Source organism: Astyanax mexicanus, chromosome 24, assembly GCF_023375975.1.
Source record: "Astyanax mexicanus isolate ESR-SI-001 chromosome 24, AstMex3_surface, whole genome shotgun sequence".
Classification (NCBI taxonomy): Eukaryota; Metazoa; Chordata; class Actinopteri; order Characiformes; family Acestrorhamphidae; genus Astyanax; species Astyanax mexicanus.
Window position 1 is genome coordinate 22,765,298 of NC_064431.1, and position 27,397 is coordinate 22,792,694.

Consider the following 27,397-nt stretch of genomic DNA (forward strand, 5'->3'; position numbering starts at 1 on the left):
AGATGTGTGGGTATGAGAGAGAAGCATGCAAAAGCAAAAAGACGCATGAATTCTGATTTGACTGTTCATTCATGTCGCATGTCCGTGGTATCCGATTTAGGATCACATGTGAAAGTGACTCAAATCTGATTGGAGCCACATTGAGCAAAAAAATCTGATTTGAGTCACTTTAGCCTGGTAATGTGGACGTATCCTAAAGCCCTATCCAGACCGGGAATAATTTCTCAGGTTGGTCCTTGGGTAATTTTCTCTTTTATGATTTTATTTCCATCCGAGACGACCATGTATGTTTTTTTTTTCCCTCAGACGTCCTCTGAGAAAATTACAGACTGAATTACCTACTGTTTCGTCACCTCACGTTTAATAAAATAGCTGTTTATCCACTGCCAGGCAGTAATTAAACTTTGGGCGCGCGTTTCCACGGAGATCCACGTTAACATAACAGCTAATGGAAATGGAGGAGTTACTGAACGCGATGGCATGTGACTGAGAAAGCAAAAAAAAAAATAAAAAAACTCACTGGTCCTCTTGGTTTTTTAATTGCAGTCTGGGTGCGAGAGTTTTATCAATGAGTAGTGAAATATTGTGAAGACGCCCCCCTGAGAAACTAATTCTGTCCGGATTAAGAAGGCTTAAGATGCATATGTGAGACCAACTGGGAGCTCAGTGCTGTGCTGTGCTGTGATTTACCGTGTGCGCGAATATTAGAGGTAATACGGTAAGCGGCGCTGTGACGGAGCTCCACACCTTCAGCCAGCGCGCTTTGGTATTCGCTGCTGGGGAAGGTCATCAAGTGCGCGCCGGTCTGCGGCATTACAGCGCGAGGACGACGGCCAGCCTCCGCAGTCATGCGCTGAACCCAGAAAAAATAATCAGAAATAATCCGGAGAGCCGACAGACAGACAGACAGACAGAGGACCGGAGGACTGAAGGTAAATCCCAGCGGCTCACAGAACACAGTCCAGACTGAATTATAATAATCTCACCATTTCTGACACCTGATTGGTTAGTTTTTTTTTATTTTTATAATGGGCGGGTTAGAACGCAGTGTACAGATTTAATGAAACCACAGAAATTAGATTGAGGACAGATCTGCCTGTTTTGGGTTTAATTGAACATTTTATACTGCATATAATGGCGTAATAAGTCTGCTGTCTCCTCGCCTGGTGCTGATTCTGGTTCTGGTGCTGATTTTGATCCACCTGCTCAGGAGCAGATCCATCACTGGTTAGACCAGCAAATCAGGCTTAGTCAACAGATCTGTGATATTTCATCATCCTCATCCTGCTTTATATTTATCTTTAAGGTGTTGTCTAATCATTCGTTCAATTTAAAGCTGTCCATACACTACACGACTCTGAAAAGACAGTGAAAAGGCTTAAAACAGACTAAAGTCTGACACCCTCTCACATATAAAGACAAGTAACAGACTTTTTCTTTACTCACAAACTAAGATTTTACAATGACTAGGGACCACTTATTGAAAGACTGCAACTAGATTCGTTCTGATATTATTTCCCATCATGCTTCTGGTGGTGTTTACATACAATACATATTACATATTAAGTTACAAATAATGTGATTTAAAAATCAGAGACTCACAACTTTTGTCCCCATCAACAGTTTATTTTTCTGCCACACTGTTAGTTCTTGATATTTTTCAAAATTTAAAATATATTTTGTGTTCAACTCTGCCTATAAGCTTCTTTTCCCTCCTTTCTTTGCTACAATCTTGTATAGCAAAGAATCATAGTCTCACAGCTATACACTTGCCTTTGTTTTAAATAAAATTAATGCAATATAGAACATCATTCTTGCAAAATATGTATTAATTAAACTTGTTTGTATCAAAATACAACTGCACAATAAGACAAAGTAGTGCAAAATAAAATAACTTTAAATATAATGACTTTAAAGTGCTACCTGTGTTTTAAATGCTGTACATATTAAAGTAAGAAAAATATAAGGCATATTAATTGCAAAATGTGTGTGTGTGTGTGTGTTTTTTTTTAAATAGTCCTTAAACAGTGACATGAAATACAGCTCTGGAAAAAAAATTTAAAAGACCACTTAATGATGATGTTTTTCCTTGATTTTACCAAATTAAAAACCTCTGAAATATAATTAAGAGGAAGATGGATGATCTGCTTAAATGTTCGCACCAGAAGTGGCTTGAAGTTATCCAAAAACTTGTAAGACTTGTGGAGGATACTTACCTTTTTTATCTTTTATGAAAGATACATAAAAACTGTGATTAAAACCAGGGTTATTCCACAAAATATTGATTTCTTAACTCTTAAAATGTATGAATATGAACTTGTTTTATTTGTATTATTTGAGGTCTGACAGCTCTGCATCATTTTTCATTTTCTGCAAATAAATGCTCTAAATGACAATATTTTTATTTGGAATCTGGGGGGAAATGTTGTCCATAGTTTATAGAATAAAACAACAATGTTCATTTTATTTAAACATATACTTATAAATATCAAAATCAGAGAAACTGATTCAGAAACTGTAGTGGTCTTTTAATTTTTTCCAGAGCTTTACATTTTTGTAACATTTTTCTAACCCGCAATTTATAAATATACCTAAATGACAGCTTAATGTTTTTTTCTGCATCTATTTGATGATTATGTACAATTAGGTTGTCCCTGTTATTCCATTACTCATTTGTCAATATTAATTATATTATTATCAATTTCTTTAGCACATGTATTCAGAGTCTTATATTTTTGTTTTTGTTTTTATTAGGTTTGTTGAAAGTTGTGATGTTAGCTCAGGTCATGCATTTTTATAACAGGGAAATCTTTGAAAAATCCTACAAAAAACTCTTATCTCCACCCTCTATTCAATGCATGCTCATTCTCCTGTGGGAGTTTGCTATTGAAATCTCTCATCTCTAATCCTCCTGCAGGTGTGCTGGAGCCATGTTTTTATAGAGCCCAGATTCCCTGAGAGCAAGAGACGACCGACCGCAGCATGTCTGCATGCCTGCAGCGAGACACTGGACTCTCCGGCTCTGCTGAAGCCAAGAGAGCAGAACCCAGAGCCAACGAGAAGAAATGCTGTAAGTAAACATTGTCTCTGTTCTTCTTCCTGGATCACGCAGAGACACAGTGGGGTCATCTTCAACAGTGCAAATAGGGTCTACAGGGGTTCAACCAAATACAAGAATACCCCAAAAACATGTGGACAAGTACACAGTCGTATGCATAATCCACTGTATATATACTGTGTTTAATAGTATTTGTCTCTTTGAGATGGCAGCAGTATATGAATGTTCCAAATTTCAAATAAACAAATTGTAATTTAGAGCATTTATTTGCAGAAATTTCTTTCAGACCTCCAATAATGTAAAGAAACAAGTTCATATTCATAAAGTTGTAAGATATTAGAAATCAATATTTGGTGGAATAACCCTGTTTTTAATTACAGTTTTCATGCATCTTGGCATGTTCTCCTCCACCAGTCTTACACACTGCTTTTGGATAACTTTATGCCACTCCTGGTGCAAAAATTCAAGCAGTTCAGCCTAATTTGATGGCTTGTGATCATCCATCATCCTCTTATTTATATTTCAGAGGTTTTTAATTTGGTAAAATAAAAAAAAAAATCTAAATTTTAAGGCGTTTTTTTTCCCAGAGCTGTATGTATGACAGTGTTTGTATACTGTGTTGTACTATATCTATATAGTGTATATGTCTTATATACTACACAGATTTAAGCAATTACAATATATAGTCTTGCTTACAGTATTGCTATATATCATGATATATTGAATCAAAAACCCTGTATCGTGATACGTATCATATTTCCAAGTTCCTGCCAACATCCCTATTGATGACACTGCAACAGTCGTTCTACCATTCTAAATATGAACTCCAGCAAGGCCGCGTTTATGAAGGAACAATCTGTTGCTGTGTTCCAGTTTTTGGACAGCTCATCTAAAGAGCAGGCTGAAGGTCCCTCTGCACCCTTCCTCTCAATTCATTATGTAGATGATGTCTTCCTGTGGGGAGATGCGGCGTTTGATCCACGCTCTTCTTCACAGCTGTTATTTGATATGTTTTCTGAAGCAGATTTCTTTCCGCTAATGCTCTCTGATCTCCTTCTGTTCTTCAAATGCTGGAGTTTCTAAAGAAATATCCATGTTCTAGACTGGGCAAACACATAGCCATTTTATTAGACACATCTTGCATTAAAGATCAGGTTTGAGACTGTATAATGTATATCCAAACGTTTTTGCACCATGTAATCATTCAGGTCATCTTTATCAATATTAGTATTAGGTAGTCACTAGTTTTCTAGTTTTCTAGAGTAATCACTAGTAGAAAACCTTTTTTCTCAGACAGTAGAGACAGTTACTACATCAAAACGATAAATGCAGGTTACAATCTTTTTAATACCCTTAATTTTGGAAGTCACAATGAATATCCAGGTATACCAATACTTTTGTCCATATAGTGTATATGAGACCAAGTGCAAGTGACAGATGTTTCTTATACCTGAAAAGTAAGTGATGGAAGTGTTAGCCAGTCTTATTCAAAGCCTTTTCTTTGTCTGTCTTTGTTATTTCAGCGTGGGCATCTTACATGACCAATTCTCCAACTCTAATCGTCATGATTGGCCTTCCTGCAAGAGGCAAGACCTACATGTCAAAGAAGCTAACCCGCTATCTCAACTGGATCGGAGTTCCCACAAAAGGTACAGTGGATACTAAAACCCTGAGTTAGTGTTCTCCTCCAAACGTGTTGTGCTGTCTAGTGATGTTGCATTGATGCCAGTTTGGGGAAAAAAGAGGTGGTGGTTGATTTCATATGACTCATGAATTACATGATTTACTTTACTCTTCCACCACTGATAGCATTGTGTAATAAGAGGAGTCCTACCTAGTGGAAGGAACAGGACACTAAGTTGGGGTATATTGAGGAAAATTGAGAAACTGCTCTAACATAGTATTAGCTGATGGATGACGTTGAGATCCATCAGGAGAGTAGAGCATGCCTCATGTGAATGTGTAAGTAAGCTGAACATTTCAAACTTCAGATCTCTCAGGTATTCTGTGACCCACAAAACGAGCCTTTCAGCGTTTTTAATCACCTTATTGGAAGTCAGAGTTTCCGGACCCCTGTGGATATTTCAATGTTCCTGCTGCTGTTCTCTTTAAAGCAAGTTTTTGAGAGAACTTTTAGACTCGATGCTAATGTGTTCTTATTTTAATCTTGCAGTGTTTAACTTGGGGGTCTACAGGAGGGAGGCGGTCAGATCGTACAAGTCGTACGACTTTTTTAGGCACGACAATGAAGAGGCCATGAAAATAAGGAAGTAAGTACTAAGTTATTTGACTTTTTTGCAATAATTTACTATGTGAACATTTCCACCTAGCTGGTAGAGGAGAATACTAACTGTCAGTTCTGTCCCATGTGGGGGAAAGGTACAGTCCAAATTGTTTTATCAAATATAAAATATTAAGAAAAAAATATATAGACTACTGGTCAAAACTTTTATAACATCCCCATTTTCCCTTTATTTTTTCCATTGGGATTTTGGAAAATCAGTAACCGGAAATGGTACAAAATTTTGCAGTAAACTGCCAGGGCCTTTAAGGAACATAAATAAAGTAAAAAATTAAAAAAGTAATTTTATTACTGAAAAAAAATATATATATATAATAAGTATATTGTAAAACACAAACTGTTAAAAGAAATTATGCAAAAAAAACCCCACAGAAACACAGATAACTCTGTACCTGATAAAAGTATAAGTGCTTTCTTTAAAGAAATTACTGATGAAACCAGAGAGCGGTGAATGTTGTTTCCTACACCTTTGAAAGACTCTTGGAAACTGGAGATTTTCCTTGATTTTACCAAATTGAAAACCTTTGGAATATAATTAAGAGGAAGATGGATGATCACAAGCCATCAAACCAAGCAGAACTGCTTTCATTTTTGCACCAGGAGTGACATTAAGTTATGCAAAAGCAGTGTGTAAGACTGGTGAAGGAGAACATGCCATGCCATTCCACCAAATATTGATTTGCATTATTTGAGGTCTGCATCTTTTTTGTTATTTCAGCCATTTCTCATTTTCTGCAAATAAATGCTCTAAATTACAATATTTTTATTTGGAATTTGGGAGAATGTTGTCTGTAGTTTATAGAATAAAACAACAATGTCCATTTTACTCAAACATATACCTATAAAAAGCAAAATCAGAGAAACTGATTCAATAACTAACTTGGTCTTTTTTTTTTCCAGAGCTGTATATTTTTAACCCTAGATTTATTTTTATATTCACTAAAGTGCTAAAACTACTTTAATTTTTTGTTTTATCACGGGTTGATCCTTCAGGGTTCTGTGTTAGGGTCTATAAAGTTATTGTTATTTATTAGAATAATGTAATTAGGATGGCAAAAAACTAAAGGACGGAATTCTGTACAGTATTTAGAGAGTTCTTTTTTGTTAAACGTTCTGTAGTGAGACGCAGTGGAAATGAAGCTCTGTTTGTTGGTTCTATCCATTGCACGTCTATAAGAAACATTACACTCGTCCTGCAGCAACATCTGGGAACATGCTTTGTCCCAGTCGCTTTGCCACATGCTTTGTGTCGTATTGCTTTAAATACTTTGTTTTGTTGAGTTTAGTGGCGTCTCTTGGGTCAGTGCTGGCATTGTTCTTGCTTTCTTTGTGGTTCTCGTGTCACATGACTTCCCGGGTGTTGGACTGACTCATGTTTGTGAAGGATGTTGCTGTCGAAGCTGCTCATTTTCATGCTTCCCTGCAGAGATTGGGTTATAATGAATTAATATTGCATGAATAACACTGATTTATAATTCATAAAGGTCTTACTTACTCAAATACTTGCTGCCCTCGTAGACTAGAGTAGAGACATGGTACATTTCAAGACTCATGATTTCAGGCAGATTAGATATTGCCATGCATTGAATTTTTCAGTGTGTTTTGAGGATTACTGTAAGGGTCATCCGATGATGTCAGAGAGATAATCCTGATTTGCCCCCTACTTTAGAGCAGCAAAGCAGATGAAGAGCATATAAACAAAAAAACTAAACATTCAGTGAAAACTAATGTTTAGGTACACTATCATTGAATATACATCTCTGTAAAAAATAACCACTTAATGATGATGTTTTCCCTTTATTTTACCAAAATGAAAAACCCTGGAATATTATCAAGAGGAAAGTGGGTGATCACAAGCCATCAAACCAAACTGAATTACTTGAATTTTTGCACCAGGAGTGGTATAAAGTTATCCAAATGCAGTGTGTAGGACTGGTGAAAAAGAACATGCCAAGATGCATGAGAACTGTAATAAAAAAAACAGGGTTATTCCACCAAATATTGATTTCTGAACTCTTAAAACTTTCTGCAAATAAATGCTCTAAATTACAATATTATTATTATTATTATTATTATTATTATTATTATTTGGAATTTGGGAGAAATGTTTTCCGTAGTTTATAGAATAAAGCAATGTTCATTTTACTGAAACATATACCTATAAATAGCAAAATCAGAGAAACTGATTCAGAAACTGAAGTGGTCTCTTCATTTTTTTCAGATACTGGTAAAGATCATTAAAAACTTTATCTGCTGTTCTAAAGAACGACACAAATATGCTCCAGTCTCTTCCAGCCCTAAAAATACACCCAGCTCCTCTCAGCTTGGAACAAAAGTGTGCATTAGAGCTGACCACAGCACAAATCACAGTGCACGAAAAAAACTAAATATGCACTGCATTGTTTCCTTATCATTCTATTCCTGAGTCCCACACTCTGTTGTGAGTTTTGTTCTCAACAAATATATATATATACGTATATATGTGTATATATGTATATATATATATATATATATATATATATATATATATATATATATATATATATATATATATATATAAAAGGTAAATCTAATGCTGTCTTTATGTATGTTGTGTGCTACAGGCAGTGTGCTTTGGTAGCGCTGCAGGATGTGAAGGTCTATTTTAATGAAGAAGGAGGACAAATTGCAGTAAGTCTATAGCATTAGCTATACAAACTACTCAATACATCAGTTTTTTGTTTATATTAGAAGTGACACTATACCACTTTTTATTGAAATATTGAGCATATAAAGGGATCTTGTACTGTACTGTGTTTTTCGCACTTACGTCGCACATAAAATCTCTTAATTTTCCCAAAAATTGACAGTGCGTTTTATAATCCGGTGCATTTTATGTAGATTTTTTTCCAGGAGCAGTAAAGCGACTCCGCTAAAGTACAGCGTTATAAGGGAGTTTTTAGTGAAGTTTCTCCAGCAGTGACGCTGGAATAGTGTTAGCATTAGCCGCTAACCGCAGCCCTAGCTCTTTTGCCATTCAGAGGTCAGTATATCGAACTGTAGTATCCGTGTTTACCGTGTTAAAACAGGCTATGTGAGTCGAATCGCTAACTGATAGCTCCCTGTCTTACCGTAACACTCAGGGTTCCTCATTGTAGCGCTGTTGGGTGGCATTTACTAGCACTAAGTGCTGCTAACTACAGCTAGCGCTGCTGCTAACCACGCTGTTGAAAATATTAGAAATCTAAGCTTACTGTAAATAAACGGAAGCACTTTACTCAGAAAAATAAACAGTTTTCACGAGACTATATAGAGAGCTAAAAAATAGACGTTCATTGATAGTGCGCCTTATAGTGCGGACAATATGGTAATTGTCCTTAAAAACTGGCTTCTAATAAAAAAATAAAGATGACTTTACACACAGTGTTATTTTAGCCAGCAAGCTAATCACTAAGTTAGCCTCAGTTTAGTGGACCTAGCATTTCCCCCTCTATGGCATTTATATACACAGTTGTATTATAAAAAATAAATAAATAAAAGTACCTCACTTTATTGTAGAAAGTATGTAGGGAACTGGCATACCTTACGCTTTACACATTTTACATTATTGTTTTATTGTTTGGGGTGCTTTAGTAAGCTAGCATGCTAATCACTAAGTTAGCTCCTTGCCTGAGAGGAGCTGAAAACATGAGTTAACTCAGTGATCGTGCTCCCACTTTATCTTTAAAATCAAGAACCTTTATTAGCTTATTTTACCTCAGCCTAAAATGTTAGTTTTACAGTGATTTTTATTTTACGAATGCTTTTTAGTTTGCTTCACTTCATCCAATTAAACTGTACTTATTACACTCTTTGTGATAAAACATCTAATAACTAATCAATGTTTTTAAAACACTGATAATAATCCACAATATACTCAGAAATAGATTTGTCATGATATGATAAAATATGTCATATACCCCTTGGAACATCATTACTAATGGGAGCATATATCAGCATTCCCTATTGTAGATGATGCTCATGAACAATTTTGATCTTTAAATTTACATATTAATAGAGGTTCTTTTTGTTGCCAAGGTGTTTGATGCTACAAACACGACCAGAGAGAGGCGTGATCTCATCCTAAACTTCGTAAAGGAGAATGCATACAAGGTTCTGTAAAAATTCGGAATTTTCTAAATCTTAAATCTAGAATTTGAGTTTGTGCCACATGATTTACTGAGATCTGCTGTCATTATCTGTGCAGGTATTTTTCGTGGAGTCAGTCTGCGATGATCCGGACGTTATTGCAGCAAACATTATGGTAAGTCAAAAAAACATGATGATAATAATGAGCTATTCTTGCCTTTAGTAGTTTGATTAATTTTATGTGTGTGATCTAGCAGAGGAAACATTTGGTAGATTTATACTTTATATACACTCATTGGAAAAAAAGAATGTACCTCAGATTTCTGCAAAAATCTGAATGCAGTAATGTTACATCCATCTGCCAGCATTCTAGGCATGCATAGTGATTTTTCACCAGTGATTTTCACGACCCAGGTGGTGCCGTATCCACATCAGTGTTCCAGCCAACGTCACCTTTGTTTTCAATTATGTTTAGTGAAAAAGAAACATGGATTGGTACCGACTGGAACTGTATTTTCTTTAGCAACAAAACCAGGTTGTTTTGGATCCAGCGACGACTGGATCTAACTAGCAGCTCAGCTATATTTACAGGAAGTCCTGGGTTCGTACCTGTTGCCTTTCACTGCGGAACTTCCATTTGGCATTTTTCAGTAGGATAATGCTCACCCAAACACAGCAAGGGTTTCAAAGGTATATCTATGCTAGATTGCAACAGTTTCTTGGCCTGCAGGGTCACCACATTCATTGCATGAGCATTTATGAGACCAACAGGGATACCAGCTTTGGAAACCTATCCATAGACCCTGCTGCAACATCTGTGGGCAAATGTGGCTCAGGATGTCATACAGATCCTGTATGCCTCCATGCCCAACCGTATCTTACCTTTAGGGGTGCAGGAAAAACTCGAATCGCATTTCTAACATTGAACGATATGATTTTTTTTTGCGGGTGCAGCTACTGTCGTGTGGAGCTTTTTAACTCCTCAGGACAGTAGATAAACTCCGCGAGACAGTTAAAAAGCTCCGCGAGGAAAAAAGTGTAATTTTATTTCTAGAAGTGGCATGTTCTCAGAAATAGGCATCTAGCCTAAGCCTAGATCTTGTACGAAGCAATTTGTTGTTTTTACAGAAAGAAAGAGCAGTATTTTTGTATAATTTAAGTTTTGAGTAATGGTTAGTTCTGGCAGCTAGCCTTAGCCTACCAATTGTATTTATTTTACTACAGTTTTATTACTTTAATGTCGTGTTCTGATAACTGTCAGAAGTTCAAGTGGCTTGAGTGTCAGCCTCAAAGATATTTTGTTGTGTTTGTACAAGTTTAAAAAATGCATGCAAGCATAAATAAATCAGTCATGTTTTCTTGAATTTACCTTTGTGTGTTTACATTATTGCAATAGGTTGATAAAATCATTTTTTAATCTGCAAATAATCGTTTTTAAATAATTTGGATTTGAAAGAATCGGAAAAAAATCGAATCATGACCCCAAGAATCGATTCTGAATCGAATTGTGGCATTCCTAAAGATTTGCAGCCCTACTTACCTTGTTTCCAGGCTAGAGCTGCCCAACATGGTACTAGAGCCTCCCTCCTTAATGTCTGTCATCCTGTGTACAGGAAGTGAAGGTGTCAAGTCCAGACTATCCAGAAGCACACAGAGAAAGAGTCATGGACGACTTTTTGAAACGCATTGAATGCTACAAAGTCACCTACCAGCCACTGGACCCTGAAGACTACGACAAGTAAGACAGTTACTCTATTAGAAATAATAAAATTGGTTAGAAGGAAAGTAAGGTTATGTACTTTTATACGCTTCAATATCAAATATTTTGTAAAGAAAGTTATTTACATTTCTGAGAGGTTTGTTTGATGTTGTATACACTATGTAGGCTCTAAACTCTCTCAATCTTGTTTTCTTTCTCAGAGATCTGTCCTTCATCCAGGTGATGAACGTGGGCCGCCGTTTCCTGGTGAACCGCGTTCAGGACTACATTCAGAGCAAGATCGTCTACTACCTCATGAACATACATGTTCACTCACACTCCATCTACCTGTGCCGGCACGGCGAGAGTGACCATAACCTGCAGGGTCGCATCGGGGGCGACTCGGAGCTCTCTCCCCGTGGTAAACAGGTCAGTGGCTAATAAAGCAGGTCTTCTTTACTCAGGGGAGCAGAGATTGAAGCAGTCTTAATTAACCTTTGCATGACTGCATAAATAAAAGGAAAAGGAATATGCAATCTGAAAATTTAAATACTGCTGCTGTGTGTGTTTTTTACGATTATTGCAGCGGATAAAAATAAGTTGGTAAGTTAAATGAAAGCTGGAGGAGATAATTGTTTTTTTACAGTTATTATTGGTAAATATAAAAAATGGTATAAAATGCCAATGGTATGAAATGCCATAGCGTACAACAGTTCTACACGCAAGTTGTAAAGGCCCTAAAAATTACTTATGCACCCAGTGTGCACCTTATTTTCTCATTTTACTTATTAACTGTATTTATTGATTGAATCATTGTTGCCACAGAATTATTATTATTATTTTTTTTATTTGTTGAAAATATGAAAAGCTTTTAGTGTTCTTGATTGTTATCCAGATTATATTAATTTGACCTGCCATGTCCTTTAATGTTGATATTTCTCACCAAAACAACAAAAAGAAAAAAAACGTAATAGCTGACTAGATTGGACAAATTATAAATACATATATATATATATGTATTTATAAAAATAATAAAAAATACAGAAATAAAAAAAAATTGAAAAAAGAAAAACATACATTTATTTCAGACCTCATTTTAATATATTTTTTTAAATGAGCCATTATTGTAAGTGTACAGTAAAAAAGAAAATCTTTTTTTTGTCTTTTTAATTTTCCCCTTGAAATTATCTGTTTTTTTTTTTTTTATTATTATTTTTTTATTTGAGATACTAAATCATTGAGGACTGCCAAGATGAATTGTTTCTATGTTAATGAGGAATCCTAACCCTCTCTCTCGCTTTTTTTATTTCTCTTGTACAGTTTGCAGCAGCTCTGCGTGAGTTTATAGAGGAGCATGGTTTGTCTGATCTGAAGGTGTGGACCAGCCAGCTCAGAAGAACCATTCAGACAGCCGAGGCTCTGGGAGTTCCCTACGAACAGTGGAAGATCCTGAATGAGATTGATGCTGTGAGTACTGCCACGTCACCTCCAAGTGTTCCTTTAGCATCCCCAAGTGTCCCTTTGGGCACCCCCAAGTGTCCCTTTGGGCATCTCCAGGTGTCCCTTTTGGGCATCTCCAAGTGCCCTTTTGGGCATCTCCAGGTGTCCTTTTGCCATCTTCAAGTGTCATTTTGGGCATCTCCAAGTGTCCCTTTGAGCATCTCCAAGTGTTCCTTTTGGCATCTCCAAGGGTTCTTTTGCCATATTCAAGTGTCATTTTGGGCATCTCCAGGTGTCCCTTTGGGCATCTCCAAGTGTCATTTTGGACATCTCCATGTGTCCCTTTGGGCATCTCCAAGGGTTCTTTTGCCATCTTCAAGTGTCATTTTGGGCATCTCCAAGTGTCCCTTTGGGCATCTCCAAGTGTCATTTTGGACATCTCCAAGTGTCCCTTTGGGCATCTCCAAGATCCTTTTGGCATCTCTAGGTGTCATTTTTGGCATTTCCAAGTGTCCTTTTTGGCAATCCCCGTGTCCATTTGGGCATCTCCAAGTGTCATTTTGGGCATCTCCAAGTGTCCTTTTGGGCATCTGCAAGTGTCCCTTTGGGCATCGCGAAGTGTCCCTTTGGGCATCGCGAAGTGTCCCTTTGGGCATCGCAAAGTGTCCCTTTGGGCATCTCCAAGTGTCCCTTTTGGGCATCTCCAAGTGTCATTTTAGGCATCTCCAAGTGTCATTTTGGGCATCTCCAAGTGTCATTTTGGGCATCTTCAAGTGTCCGTTTTGACATCTCCAAGTGTCCCTTTTGGCATCTCCAAGTGTCATTTTGGGCATCTCCAAGTGTCATTTTAGGCATCTCCAAGGGTCATTTTGGGCATCTCCAAGTGTCATTTTAGGCATCTCCAAGTGTCATTTTGGGAATCTCCAAGTGCCCTTTTGGGCATCCCCAAGTGTCCCTTTGGGCATCTCCAGGTGTCCCTTTGGCATCTCCAAGTGTACCTTTTGGCATCTCCAAGTGTCCCTTTGGCATCTCCAAGTGTCCCTTTGGCATCTCCAAGTGTCCCTTTGGGCATCTCCAAGTGTTCCTTTTGGCATCTCCAAGTGTCCTTTTGGGCATCCCCAAGTGTCCCTTTGGGCATCTCCAGGTGTCCCTTTGGGCATCTCCGGGTGTCCCTTTTGGGCATCTCCAAATGACCCTTTTGGCATCTCCAAGTGTCCCTTTGGGCATCTCCAAGTGTTCCTTTTGGCATCTCCAAGTGTCCTTTTGGGCATCCCCAAGTGTCCCTTTGGGCATCTCCAGGTGTCCCTTTGGGCATCTCCGGGTGTCCCTTTTGGGCATCTCCAAATGACCCTTTTGGCATCTCCAAGGGTTCTTTTGCCATCTCCAAGTGTCATTTTGGGCATCTCCAAGTGTCCCTTTGGCATCTCCAAGGGTTCTTTTGGCATCTCCAAGGGTTCTTTTGCCATCTCCAGGTGTCCCTTTTGGCATCTCCAAGTGTCCCTTTGGCATCTCCAATGGTTCTTTTGGCATCTTCAAGGGTTCTTTTGCCATCTCCAAGTGTAATTTTGGGCGTCTATAAGTGTCCCTTAGGGCATCTTCAAGTGTCCCTTTGGCATCTCCAAGTGCCCTTTTGGGCATCCCCAAGTGTCCCTTTGGGCATCTCCAGGTGTCCCTTTGGCATCTCCAAGTGTCCCTTTGGCATCTCCACGGGTTCTTTTGCCATCTCCAAGTGTCCCTTTGGGCATCTCCAAGTGTCCCTTTGGGCATCTCCAAGTGTCCCTTTGGGCATCTCCAAGTGTCCCTTTGGGCATCTCCAAATGTCCCTTTGGGCATCTCCAAATGTCCCTTTGGGCATCTCCAAATGTCCCTTTGGGCATCTCCAAATGTCCCTTTGGGCATCTCCAAGTGTCCCTTTGGGCATCTCCAAGTGTTATTTTGGGCATCTTCAAGTGTCCGTTTTGGCATCTCCAAGTGTCATTTTGGGTATCCCCAAGTTTCATTTTTGGCAACTCCAAGTGTCCCTTTGGCATCTCCAAGTGACCCTTTTGGGCATATCCAAGTGTCCGTTTTGGGCATCCTAAAGTGTCTGTTTTGAGCATCTTCAAGTGTCCCTTTAATTGCAGAATGTTTTAATTGCAGATGATTTTTTTTTTTCAATTGATTGAAACAACTTGACACTACACTACTTTTCACCCATATTCTTTTTTTTTTTTGTTATTTCAGGGTGTGTGTGAAGAGATGACATATGATATGATTCAGAGCACATTTCCTGAAGAGTTTGCGCTGAGAGATCAGGACAAGTACCATTATAGATACCCGGGAGGAGAGGTGCAGTATAATTTCATTACTGTGACTTTCTACACAGACTATAGAGACGCTGTAAAGCTTATCTCAGCATGTTTCTGGCCAGATTAAGCATTTATTTTCTCTCCTGTACTGTAGTCCTATCAGGACCTGGTGCAGCGACTGGAACCAGTCATTATGGAACTGGAGAGACAGGGAAACGTGCTGGTCGTCTGTCACCAGGCTGTCATGAGATGTCTTCTAGCGTATTTTTTGGACAAAAGTGCAGGTTCCTCTCACCTCAATAAACTTAACTAAACACATTTGAATACTGACTGGGACTTCATGGCAGTTGGTTGGAATAATTTTTGTATTTTTGACTTTTCTCTTTATTTTAGATGATCTACCCTACCTGAAGTGTCCTCTTCACACTGTTCTGAAGCTCACTCCTGTTGCTTATGGTATATCCTGATAAATTTTATCCACATTCTTTTATCCTTGGTAGTCAAGTACGTCTCCAGTTAGTCAAACTAAATCTAATTTATGTGTTGGAGGGAATATGCAAATTTGCTCATTGCTTGGCAGTTATTACTGCAGTCTTGAATTATTACTGGTGGATGAATGAATCTGATGCCTTTACACAGTTATAACGTGTGGTTCACATGCGTCTCAGACCACCTCCAAAAGTGATTAAAGTGATCTTGACAGTGTTTACATTAGTATTTTTGAATCAGAATTATTCAGATATATACCTGACACTCAAGGTACATAAAGTAACCAGGTGTAAACAGGGCCTTTTTTATTTTTTTTTATTGCTTATTGCTTTTTAAATGTGTTTTATTCAATTATTATCATTATTATATATTAATATAAATGTTAATTAAATAAAAACAATATGAACCAATAATAAAGTTAGAAATGAATATGTTTTCACAATGATTAACTAAAATTAACAAAAAAAAAAAAATTGTGGTTGTTATTATTATAAGTTTTTATTATTAGTGACCTTTTTTTGTTTGCTGGCCCAGTACTTCTAATATCTTTAATATGTTGATTTGCTTCCACTCCAGGTTGTAAAGTGGAGTTGTTTCACCTGAATGTGGAGGCAGTAAACACACACCGTGACCGACCACTTGTAAGTCACACTCTGCTCATCTAACTAGTAAAATTATTATTAATAGGCCTTGTTCTGTAGTTGATATTAAAAACGCAGGGGATTAACTCCACTCTGCATGTGTGCTGTTTTCTCTTTGGCCTGAATTATTTCAGCATTTGACTTGGAATGGCATTTTTATTACAGCGCTGGTCTCTGTATGCCCTGTCGTTTAATCAAACGAGCAATCGGAACGTTTGATTAAATTACATATTTTTTGTTTCTGTTTGCTCTTTTGTGAGGTTTCTGCTTGGAGCCTGGTAAAATCTTAGTTCGCAACATGCTTGATTTACCTTTACTGTTTTAACTTGACATTGAAAAATGGACGACAGCAGTGATGGAGGATTTCTGTGGTGGAAGAGTGAAGAAACATACTTATCTATTAATATATTTGGACTGATATTTCTGTTCAAACTGAATTAGAAGGCCCATATTGCAACCACACTGTGATTGAGGTGCTGCTGCAGTGTCAGAAGAAGGAAACTAAGGGTGCAACCCAATGAAGTAGGTGTGGACAAAGTGTGTGTACTTATTCACAATGAGCTGGAACACATTCTTAGTAGTAATCCCAGCTGTAGCCACTGGAATGCCTTTAAAGTTCCTTCTGATGCTAGAAAGAATGAAACTGAAACTTCACACGAAGCACCAAAGCTTTTACTGGTGGCATTTGATTCTCTCACTTTAATTATATCTGTCTCTCTGTTTTTTTTCTTATATATATATATATATATATATATATATATATATATATATATATAATACTTTCTCTCTCACTCTCTCTTTCTTTCTCTGTCTCTCTCTCTCTCCCCTGTCCAAATATATATTAAAAAAAAGATTACGGCAGGTTTTGAAATAGAACATACAGATTCATCCGCCTATACAACTTATTTTTGGTCAAAACAATATTGTATTTTATGTCATGCTAAACAGAAACCCTAATCAGTGTTGTCAGTTCTGATATCTCCTACAGGCCATGATTGGTTCTAATCATCATTCCAGTAGTTCTGATGCCTTCTCTAGACTGTGATTAGTCCTATTCACCATGTTATATGTTCTGAACTCTATTCCAGACTTTAATTAGTTTTACACATCACAATCTCATTAGTTCTGAGACCTCCTTCAAACTTTGTTTGGATCTAATGCCCATCTTTTATTTCTGATCCGTGATGGAGTGATCTAATCACCATCAAATTTGTCCTGACACTTACTTCTAGTAATTTATAATTATAAGAGACTTCCTTCAGAGTGTGATTGTTTCTAATCACCTTCACATTTGTTTTAAGACCTCCTACAGTCTGATTGGTTCTAATCACCATCTAATTTGTCCTGACACTTACTTCTAGTTATTTATTATTATTATTATTATTATTATTATTATTATTATTATTATTATTATTATTATTATTATTATTGTTATTGTTATTATTATTATTATTATTATTATTATTATTATTATTATTATTATTATTATAAGAGACTTCTTCCAGAGGGTGATTTTTCTAATCACAATTAACATTTGTTTTAAGACCTTTTATAGAAAAATTGGTTCTATTCTCCATCCCCAGATTATGATTTTTTTATCACCATTCCAGTTGTTCTGATGCTTCCTTCATACTGTGATTAGTCTGTATCAACAAATTATTTGTTTGGAGCCATATTCCAGACTGTAATTGGTTCTAATCACCATCTAATTTGTCCTGACACTTTCTTCTAGTTATTTATCACCTTCACATTTGTTTTAAGATCTTCTACAGGCTGATTCTAATTGGTTCTAATCCCCATCTTTTAGTCCCCAGACTTCCTCCAGATTGTGATTGGTTCTAATCACTTCCTTCTAGTTATTTATTGTTTAATGAGACTTTTTCCAGAACGATTGTTTCAAATCACCATTTCAGTTGTTCTGATGCCTCCCCAAGACTGTGATTAGTCCTAATCACCATCTCATTGGTTCGGAGACCTTTTACAGACTCATATTATTTGTTCTGAGTCTTGCTCCAAATTGTACCGGGTTCTAATCACCACCTTATTAGTTTTGAGACCTCCTTTAGACATTGATTGCCTCTAATCACTATCCTTAAGTTCTGAAACCTCCCCTGTCTGTAACTGTTTTCTTCTAATCCCATATTGTTTCTACTATTTTCTTACTAATTTTGTTTCATTTCTGTCCCTGTGTTTTTTTTTATTCTCTCTTTGTCTTCCTGTAACACTGGCCTTTTCTCACGTCTTGAACCAGGGTAAATCTTGGACGGGCCCAGCCCCTCTGATGCTGCGGCGGAATAGTTACACCCCCCTGTCCAGTCACGACCAGGTCAAACGCCCGCGTCTGTACAGCGCAGGGAACCGGCCCTGGCTGCCTCTGGCGCCGTCCCCCTCCGGCCTGCACTTCCCCAATACACCTGATGGGGTTCTGCTGCAAAGCCAAGTTAGTGTCTGAGCCAGGTTGCTGAAATTGGCAGCTCACTAACCCAATGACTCAAATGACCCAATCAGCCCCACTTCAGTTCCCTCTTAACCCCTGTCCACGTTTCACACCACCCCAGGCCTGCTGACCAGTCTCTCCCCCTGCACCTGCCGTCCTGTGGCGCTGGTTGTGCTAACAGCATGGTCTGTTTGATTGATTCTGTTGGTGTGGTTTACTGGTCTCTCTGTCCGTTTGCTCCTCTGCTGTTATTCAGACATATCTTTATGCTTTAGCATGTCTTTTTGCTCTCATTGTGAGTGTTGTGCCACTTGTGGGTGTTTGCTTGCCCTTGTCTGTGCTCTCACTGACCTCTGCTGGCCACATCTTTTCTTCATGGTTCGGGTGCTAATTTAGCACCAATACAAAACACTTATTCACTGTATCACTGGTAAAAGTTTTACTTTCAACATTTTCAAAGTGTTGGTTTAATCATAAATCCATTTTTTGACCTCAGGTGTAGCTAATGGGCTAATGGGTTAAGCATTTGATTTTTTTTCGTTAAGTTTCACTAAAGCTACAAAACTCCTTAAAGGATTTCTCCTTTAAAACTCACACTTAGCTGTGTTTGTTTATTGTGTAATCTTAAATAACCTCAGAAAAAAGTCAAACTTCAAGTACAAAGATACATATACTGCTAACATTATTTTTTAGCTATGTATAGCTTGTTAGCTGTATTATGCTAGTTATGATTGTTAGCTGTATTAGACTTGTTCTTCAGTGCAAAACAGAAAGAGCAAATGTTTGTGGACAACCTTTAATGCATACAATGGGGCGACCCATTTTTTTAAATTATTGTTATTTTCAGTTATCATTCTTCATTGCATAGCAGTGAATCCTCTAGCCACTTATATGATAATATTTATTAACTGATATAATTAGGCTACGTTCACATTACCAGGCTGAAGTGATTTAGATCAGATTTTTTCATGGCTGTTTGAACAATCCAAATCCGATTTTTTTCAAATCAGATTTGAGTCACTTTTATATGTGGTCAAATCAGAATTAATTGCTTTTACGCATTAGCATTAGTGCTACGTGCTTCTCTCTCGTACCCACACTTCTCTTGGTGCAGCTGTGCAGTGATAGCTGCAAAAACAGCAAAAGCAAGCCGCCTGACCTTTTTTCGCCTCCTCGAGCAAAAGATGATTCACATATGAACTGCTAGCGCATCCATTTCCCCTTTACAAAGCTGCGAGTCATCTCTCAAATATGACGTTTTTGTTGTTGGTGAAGAAGGCAACATTCGTACACATATCGTGAAAATAGCTTGAGAGTAATCTGGTTGTCCTCTAGTGGTCAGTGTATTTTAGTTATGTGGTGTATAAGACATGGCAATAGTTGGAATGAATTAATGTGTTTGTGGGTGGAGCATGGATAGATCAGTTAAAGTTATTAGCAATTGTTGATGTTTATTATACCATATATATGTGCTAAACGTCTTGGTGTGTGTTTGTGTTCAGTAATGCATATTCAGTGTGTCGGCCTTGTATTGCCTGATTGTGTGACGACAGCCCCTCCGTTTTCCTCTCCATGTCTTTCTTTCTCTCTCTCTCTTCTCTCTCTTCCTCTCTCCATATTTTCCTTGTGTCTCCTGCCCCCTCTGTGTGTCTCCCTCTGTCCTCCTTCACAGTCCCGGGTAGCAGGCGGTTGTATGTGAGTATACTTCAATGACCGATGACTCGGTCACTGTCATAAATCTCATATTGTTTATTTTTTACTAATGCAGAGGCTTTTCTTTTCAAAAGATCAGTGCATCGGTGTGTTTTAAATATTGATTTGAACGAATATATATTTTTATTGGTGTCTATTGGTTCACTGTACATAGATTCTATGTAATTCTGTTTAAACTGTATTGTCATAATATAAGGGCAGTTTCTCAGCAATTCGAATGGAGATTTTATATTGAACTGAAAATTCAGTCTAGGACTACACTTAATCCCTGTCTGAGAAATTTCCTACTCCACGTATTTGCGTTTATCAAATGAATAGGGTAAACCTGAGGTGAAGAGTATTGATTGTCAAATTCTGTGAAACTTGATACCAGTAAATCCAGAATTTCCTGGTATTTATTGTGATTATTCAGGAGTATTTTATTTTCTTCAGTAACACAGATGCTGTGCAGTATTGTAGAGTATTGTCTTGATATATATAGCGTATTGCAGAATAGGGGTGTGTCATATCGTATTGTAAGCTATAATATCGGCAACATTTTTAAACGATTTGTAAACTATTTTATTTGTTGAAATATTGTGCCATTTCACCCACCCCTAATTATCACATCAGGGTACTACTTTTTTTGCTATTTTTAGCTAAATTTAAATTCACACTGTTCTCATTTCCCATTATATATCTACTACAGACCGATTATATCTGTATCATTTATTTTACTTTAATCCTGGATATTTGGAGATATTTAGAGTGCATTATTAGTAGTATCATGACATTTTGGATCATTGACTTCTGTTACAAATCTGATAAAATTATTGTGTTTTTTAATATCTCAGTTAAGGGGTTTCAAATCATATTGTATTCAGTGATAAAATGTAATTTTCATTTTGTTGCAGTAGTGTATTTTTGAATTTTGGCGTATCGTGATATTATTTTATCCCTATTGCAGAATCAGAGTATGCAAACAACATATACAGTGCCCTCCATAATTATTGGCACCCCTGGTTAAGATGTGTTCTTTAGCTTCTCATAAATTGAGTTTTGTTCAAAATAATATAGGACCACGATGGGAAAAAAAGTAAAATACAACCTTTAACTCAAGTGAATTTATTCAGTAGGAAAAAAATCCCACATTAAGAAATAATTATTTAACATCAAATCATGTGTGCCACAATTATTAGCACCCCTGATGTTAATACTTTGTACAACCCCCTTTTGCCAACAAAACAGCACCTAATCTTCTCCTGTAATGTTTCACAAGATGGGAGAATACAGAAAGAGGGATCTTTGACCATTCCTCTTTGCACATTCTCTCCAAATCATCCAACGACCTGGGTCCTCTCCTCTGCACTCTCCTCTTCAGCTCACCCCACAGGTTTTCAATGGGGTTGAGGTCTGGGGACTGAGATGGCCATGGGAGGAGCTTGATTCTGTGTGCGGTGAACCATTTCTGTGTAGATTTGGCCACATGTTTAGGGTCATTATCTTGCTGAAAGACCCAGTGACGACCCATCTTCAGCTTTCGGGCAGAAGCCACCAGATTTTGTTTTTAAATGTCCTGGTATTTTAGAGCATTCATGATGCCATGCACCCTAACAAGGTTCCCAGGGCCTTTAGAAGAGAAACAGGCCCACAGCATCACTGATCCCCCGCCGTATTTCACAGTGGGCATGAGGTGCTTTTCTGCATACTCAGCTCTTGTGTTACGCCAGACCCACTTAGAGCATTTGTTGCCAAAAAGCTCTATCTTTGTTTCATCTGACCAAAGCACACGGTCCCAGTTGAAGTCCCAGTACTGCTTAGCAAACTCCAAACGTTTGCGTTTATGATTGTGAGTGAGAAATGGTTTCTTCCGTGCATGCCTCCCAAACAGCTTGTTGGCATGTAGATAGCGCCTGATGGTTGTTTTGGAGACTTTGTGACCCCAAGAAGCTACCATTTGTTGCAATTCTGTAACAGTGAGCTTTGGAGAACTTTTTATTTCTCTTATCATCCTCCTCACTGTGCGTGGTGGCAAAATAAACTTGCGTCCTCGTCCAGGCTTGTTTACCACTGTTCCAGTTGTTTTAAACTTCTTAATAATTCCTCTGACAGTAGATATGGACAGGTGTAGGCGAGTAGCGATTTTCTTGTAGCCATTGCCTGACTTGTGAAGGTCAACACACATCTGCCTCACTTGAATGGTATGTTCCTTTGTCTTTCCCATGTTGAAGATAAATGGCCTCTGTGTCACGTCATATTTATACCCCAGGGAAACAGGAAGTTGTGAATTACTAATTAAATGTTCCTACATACTCTGATCAACTTCGTAAACTACTGTAGAAGTGACAGAAATACTTTTATTAAATTTATTTCCTAAGAATTGTTAGGGGTGCCAATAATTGTGGAACAGGTGATTTTATGAAGAATAATTATTTCTTACTCAGGGATTTTATTTCCCCCTTAAAATTTACTTGAGTTAAAGGTTGGACTTTACTTTTTTTTCCCATCGTGGTCCTATATTATTTTGAACAAAACTCAATTTATGAGAAGCTAAAGAACACATCTTAACCAGGGGTGCCAATAATTATGGAGGGCACTGTATAGTGTCCAGTTGCTTATTGATTGTGTTACATGCCTTTAATTTACATTTGATCAGTTTGAGTTTTTTGAGTCTTTTATGAGCATGAAAATTCTTAATGCATTCAACATTAAGCATTTTACTGTATGAGCCTAAAGCCCATTTTACAACAGACACTGCCAAAAGTTATGAAGTGAAATCATAATACTGATTTTGCTATTTTACTGCCTAATTCAGTAACAAGACAAAAAAAATCCAGCACAATAAAAAGAAAAAAGAAAGCCTGTGTAATGCTGTGTAATAATATGTAAGTAGGAAAATGTTAATAACAATAAGACATTTAAATGAAACCAGTTACTTTGGCAGATGAAAATCAGTTTTATTTCTGTTTTGGTGTGAAATGGGTTTAACATGGGCTGTATTATAGTATTTTTATTGTGTGTATTGTAAACTTTTTTTTAAATATACAAAAAAATAAGAGCACTTAAAAATGACAAGTTTCTTTGATTTCACCAAATTGAAAATCTCTGGAATATAATCAAGAGGAAGATGGATGATCACAAACCATCAAACCAAACTGAACTGCTTGAATTTTTGCACCAGGAGTTGCACCAAATATTGATTTCTGAACTCTTAAAACTATGAATATGAACTTGTTTTCTTTGCATTATTTGAGGTCTGAAAGCTCTGCATCTCTTTTGTTATTTCAGCCATTTCTCATTTCCTGCAAATAAAATGCTCTAAATGACAATATTTTTATTTGGAATTTGGGAGAAATGTTGTCCGTAGTTTATAGAATAAAACAACAATCTTCATTTTACTCAAGCATAAACCTAGTTCTCAGAAACTGATTAAGAAACTGAAGTGGTCTCAATTTTCCAAAGCTGTATATAACAGTTCTTAGTAAACATTTTGATTGTATTGTTATAGTGATAAAGACATGTTTTGCATTATTCAGAATTTGACTGGTGTGTGTTTGTGTGTGTGATGTTTTTAGGAACCCTTGTGTGAAGGAATCGACTCTGACAGCTCAGAAGAAGCTGCTGACTGCTTCCGCTTCTGAATAGCCCAACAGACTCTCAATAGCCGACGTCACGCACAACTTAACACAACTACTACTACTCTTTACGGCCCTGCCAGCTCCATCCATGACTGGACTACATTTTCCATCAGCCCACTGCACAGGAAGTCCAAGAACTCTGCATATTTGCATGTGCCCTCTAAAGAGCTAAAATGTTTGTTTATAGCAACATGTACAATGTATAGAAGCCAGGCTGTAATGATCCTTAGCGTGGGATGCCTTAATGTAAAAGACGGCTCTTGGGTGATGCCATGTTTCTAAAAGTGAATGTATTGTTTTAAATATAGGTGAACAGGTCAAAGGCCACACATTTTAATGTAATATTCGGTATGTCTTGTGTTGAGTATTTCAAAATTACATGTACACTAAAGATGTACTGAGCCTGGATGGCATTAAAATTTAGCTAATGAAATTTAGCTTCTACGGATTAGCTTCTACGGATTCTAAACTGCTGAAAATGTAATATTATTATGAAGCATTATCATTGTTACACTAACAAAGTCATCTCAAATACATTCACAATTTTTTCTTTAGGATCATATTTTACAACCAGAAGCCAGTACTATTAGCAGAAGATTACAGAAAGGTAGCAAGTTTTCAATAATGGTAATACAATTTTTAAACACATTTTCGATATTTTAATATCACTTATTCAGTCGGCAACTATGTGCCGGTATCCTGAGCTTCATATTTTAAAACCTGAGTAACATACAGGCATGACACATATGATATCATATTAAACTGTTTAATCTACTATTAAGTATCAGTGAGTAATCCAGCTCAGAAAAACAGTTAGCATCTTGGGCCAACATTGTTGAGGTGGCAGCTGTGTTTTGTTTGCTGTTCTTTGCCCAGGTTGATCTGGCAGCTACATGCCAGTTTTCAAAGCTTCATAATTAAAGACTTGAGTGAACTATAAACATAATACACACATCATATCTAACAATCTAACAAATGGTTATCCTACTCAGTAAAAGAGTAAAATGGAAATATGGCTAAAATTCACCCAACCTGCCCATGATAAAATTGAGAGAAAATCTCAATATATAATAACCAAATAACACACATAACTGTAATAACTAATACTAGGAAGCTCTGCTCCTGTTTCTGTTGTTTACTTGCTGACAATTCACAACTGCTAACTGACAATCACATCAGTCAGCACTGAGCTATTATCTAACATCTTTAATTGTTGACCAGATGAAATAAAATATGAAATCATCTCATTGGTAAAAAGGGTATAACAGTACACAGAGTGTTTCCACATGCATCCCCAACAACTGACTCATCGTCCAATGAAAAATTATATCATAAGGTGCTAAAGCTAAAACATCAGATAAATACTTAGGTACGTGTGCACATCAGGCATTTACTGTGCAATTGTAATGTTTTCGGGTGACACAAGTGTGTAAAATTACTGTATTTACCCTAATAGTGCGCGACATGTTCAGTGACCCTGAACTGTAACGGTCCAGAACAAATACACGTGCCATTACACTCCTAAGTGGTAAACAATTTATTGTTTACCATCATATTATGGGCCTGCCCGAACTCTTATATTATTGAAGAGGAGAGCTTAAACAATTTAGCTGATTTTTTTTTCCCCCACAAAAAATGACCTTTGACCAAAGATAAACTACACTACTACTTGGTCTTGCATTGTTTTAGAGCATTTTAGGAATAAAGCCACTCCACACACGGCCTGAACAGAAGCTTATGTGTAACACATAAATAGGTAATATGTTTAACATAGTCCAAACAAGGAGAGACGCACAAATTGTTATCTAAAGAAATGTTACATATGTTATGTACTGTTATGTATGTTATACAGACCCATTGTGTTTTTGTTGTTGTTTTCCAGTTTTGCTACTAAATATGTTTGTTTCCCTGTTATATTTGGGGTTGGGTTAATGTGAAGTTGTAAGCTGTGAAAGTTTGTTGATAGATAAATTGTATTTAATATTATATCATTGTGGCATATCAGCAAAAAGCTCTATATTACAGGCTCTATTTTAGATACAGATAAAATTGTACATTTATTGCAAATATATCATAATAAGTGTAATCTACTATTAATCACTAGATTAACACTACCTAATCTATCTAATATCTGCCTGATTGATTCATGTAACTGTGCTGCATGTATGATCTTCTTGAATATGTCTTTAAATGGCTTTGTGCCTTTGGGCGGACAGGACCGTGTCCAGTGCCGGTATTCATCAAAATGGGCCTTACTGTGTCTAGGCTTTTAGCGTTAAAACATTTATGTGCCATTAAATCAAACGTAGTGCATAGTGCATGCTTTGACCATGAATGTGTTATTTGAAAATGTTGCTGTTTACTGAATGGAAGTGTTTATAAGGCTGTATAAACCTTTCATGACCGTGACATAAACCTACATTTAGCCAGGACATTTATATAGACTTAAAGGTTATTAAAGTTATTTTTTTAAAAGTTATTTCTGCTGGAATAAGCTGTTATGTCATTGTCATAAAAACTACAGCTTACTCAGTGAATCCTGCAAAAAAAAATCCAGCTCATAAAAATCTCTTATTCCAATCGGGGCTCCACATGGTCCAGCAGGCTAAGTGCTGCCACTATGATCAGGAGATAGCCTGTTCGAATCCTGTTCATGTAGCTTGCCATCAACTACCAGAGCCCTGAGAGAGCACGATTGGCCTTGCTCTCTGTGGGTGGGCAGATGGCGTTCTCTCCCCACATCACTCAAAAGGGTGATGTCCTCAGCATAAGGAGTCTGTGAGCTGATGTATCGGAACCAAGTCCCTGCGCTTTCCTCCGAGTGTGCTGTGATGCTACTCGGCAATGCTGCATCAGCAGCAGTTTGAAAAGAGGCAATGGCTGACTTCACATGTCAGATGAGGCATGTGCTAGTCTTCACCCTCCTGCTGTTGGGGCATCACTAGTGATAGGGGGAGTCCTAATGAGAGGGTTGGGTAATTTGCTGTGTAAACTGGGGAGAAAATGGGATTCTCTCAGGAAAATTAAAAATAAAATTATAAAAACACCTGGCCCCAAATAAAAAATAACCTACACTGGGCAAGTGCTAAACTAGCCAACCAGCCTAACCAGTTTGAGCTGTTATTTTCAGCAGGGAAGGGTTACTAATATTCTTTGTTGATGAGTGCATTTAAAACTGCTTTGATACATAAAATCATGTAATTTTTTCATGTGTTTGACTGGAATATGGCACTGTTTGCTTTCAAGAACTGTACATTAAACATGCTGTATTTAAAGCTCTTGAAAAATGAATTGCAAGTATTTAAGCCCCTGTTTGTGTTGTTGAAATTGTTTGAGCTCCAGAGGGCGCCACAACTCTGAACAAAACTGTGAGGAAAATGTTTGAGGCCTCAATGGATCTGCATTTGTCAGACACTATAGGGTGTTTACAAGTGAGTTTAGGACGAATGGGTTTATATTGAGGATTAAAATGATACTTTGACACTACTGAAACGCTCATTTCATTAACACAGAACAATATTATGTGTTTCAGCTGAGCAGACAACTGATTTACTGCTAATCCAACCAGTTAGCACTAATGCTAGCTGACTGATGTCTGCTGACTAA

At 37.3% G+C, this 27,397-nt stretch overlaps 1 protein-coding gene across 4 annotated transcripts; it reads left to right on the forward strand.

Annotated features, from left to right (window-relative positions):
- Positions 1–765: 765 nt before the first annotated feature.
- On the forward strand, positions 766–27,082 carry pfkfb2b (6-phosphofructo-2-kinase/fructose-2,6-biphosphatase 2b). Of its 4 annotated transcripts, XM_007247706.4 has the most exons (17): positions 766–932; positions 2,918–3,070; positions 4,582–4,707; positions 5,232–5,328; positions 7,964–8,030; positions 9,417–9,491; positions 9,586–9,642; positions 11,081–11,205; positions 11,388–11,595; positions 12,487–12,633; positions 14,830–14,934; positions 15,049–15,178; positions 15,288–15,350; positions 15,960–16,024; positions 18,276–18,464; positions 20,134–20,156; positions 23,729–27,082. In XM_007247706.4, exons 2-17 carry the CDS (start codon positions 2,983–2,985, stop codon positions 23,796–23,798), a joined length of 1,635 nt encoding a protein of 544 aa, XP_007247768.3. In that variant the 5' UTR covers positions 766–932; positions 2,918–2,982; the 3' UTR covers positions 23,799–27,082. The 4 variants fall into 4 exon arrangements, with proteins under 4 accessions (XP_007247768.3, XP_007247769.3, XP_007247770.3 ...); XM_007247707.4 differs by lacking the exon at positions 20,134–20,156; XM_007247708.4 differs by lacking the exon at positions 18,276–18,464 and having other exon boundaries at positions 767–932.
- Positions 27,083–27,397: the final 315 nt, after the last annotated feature.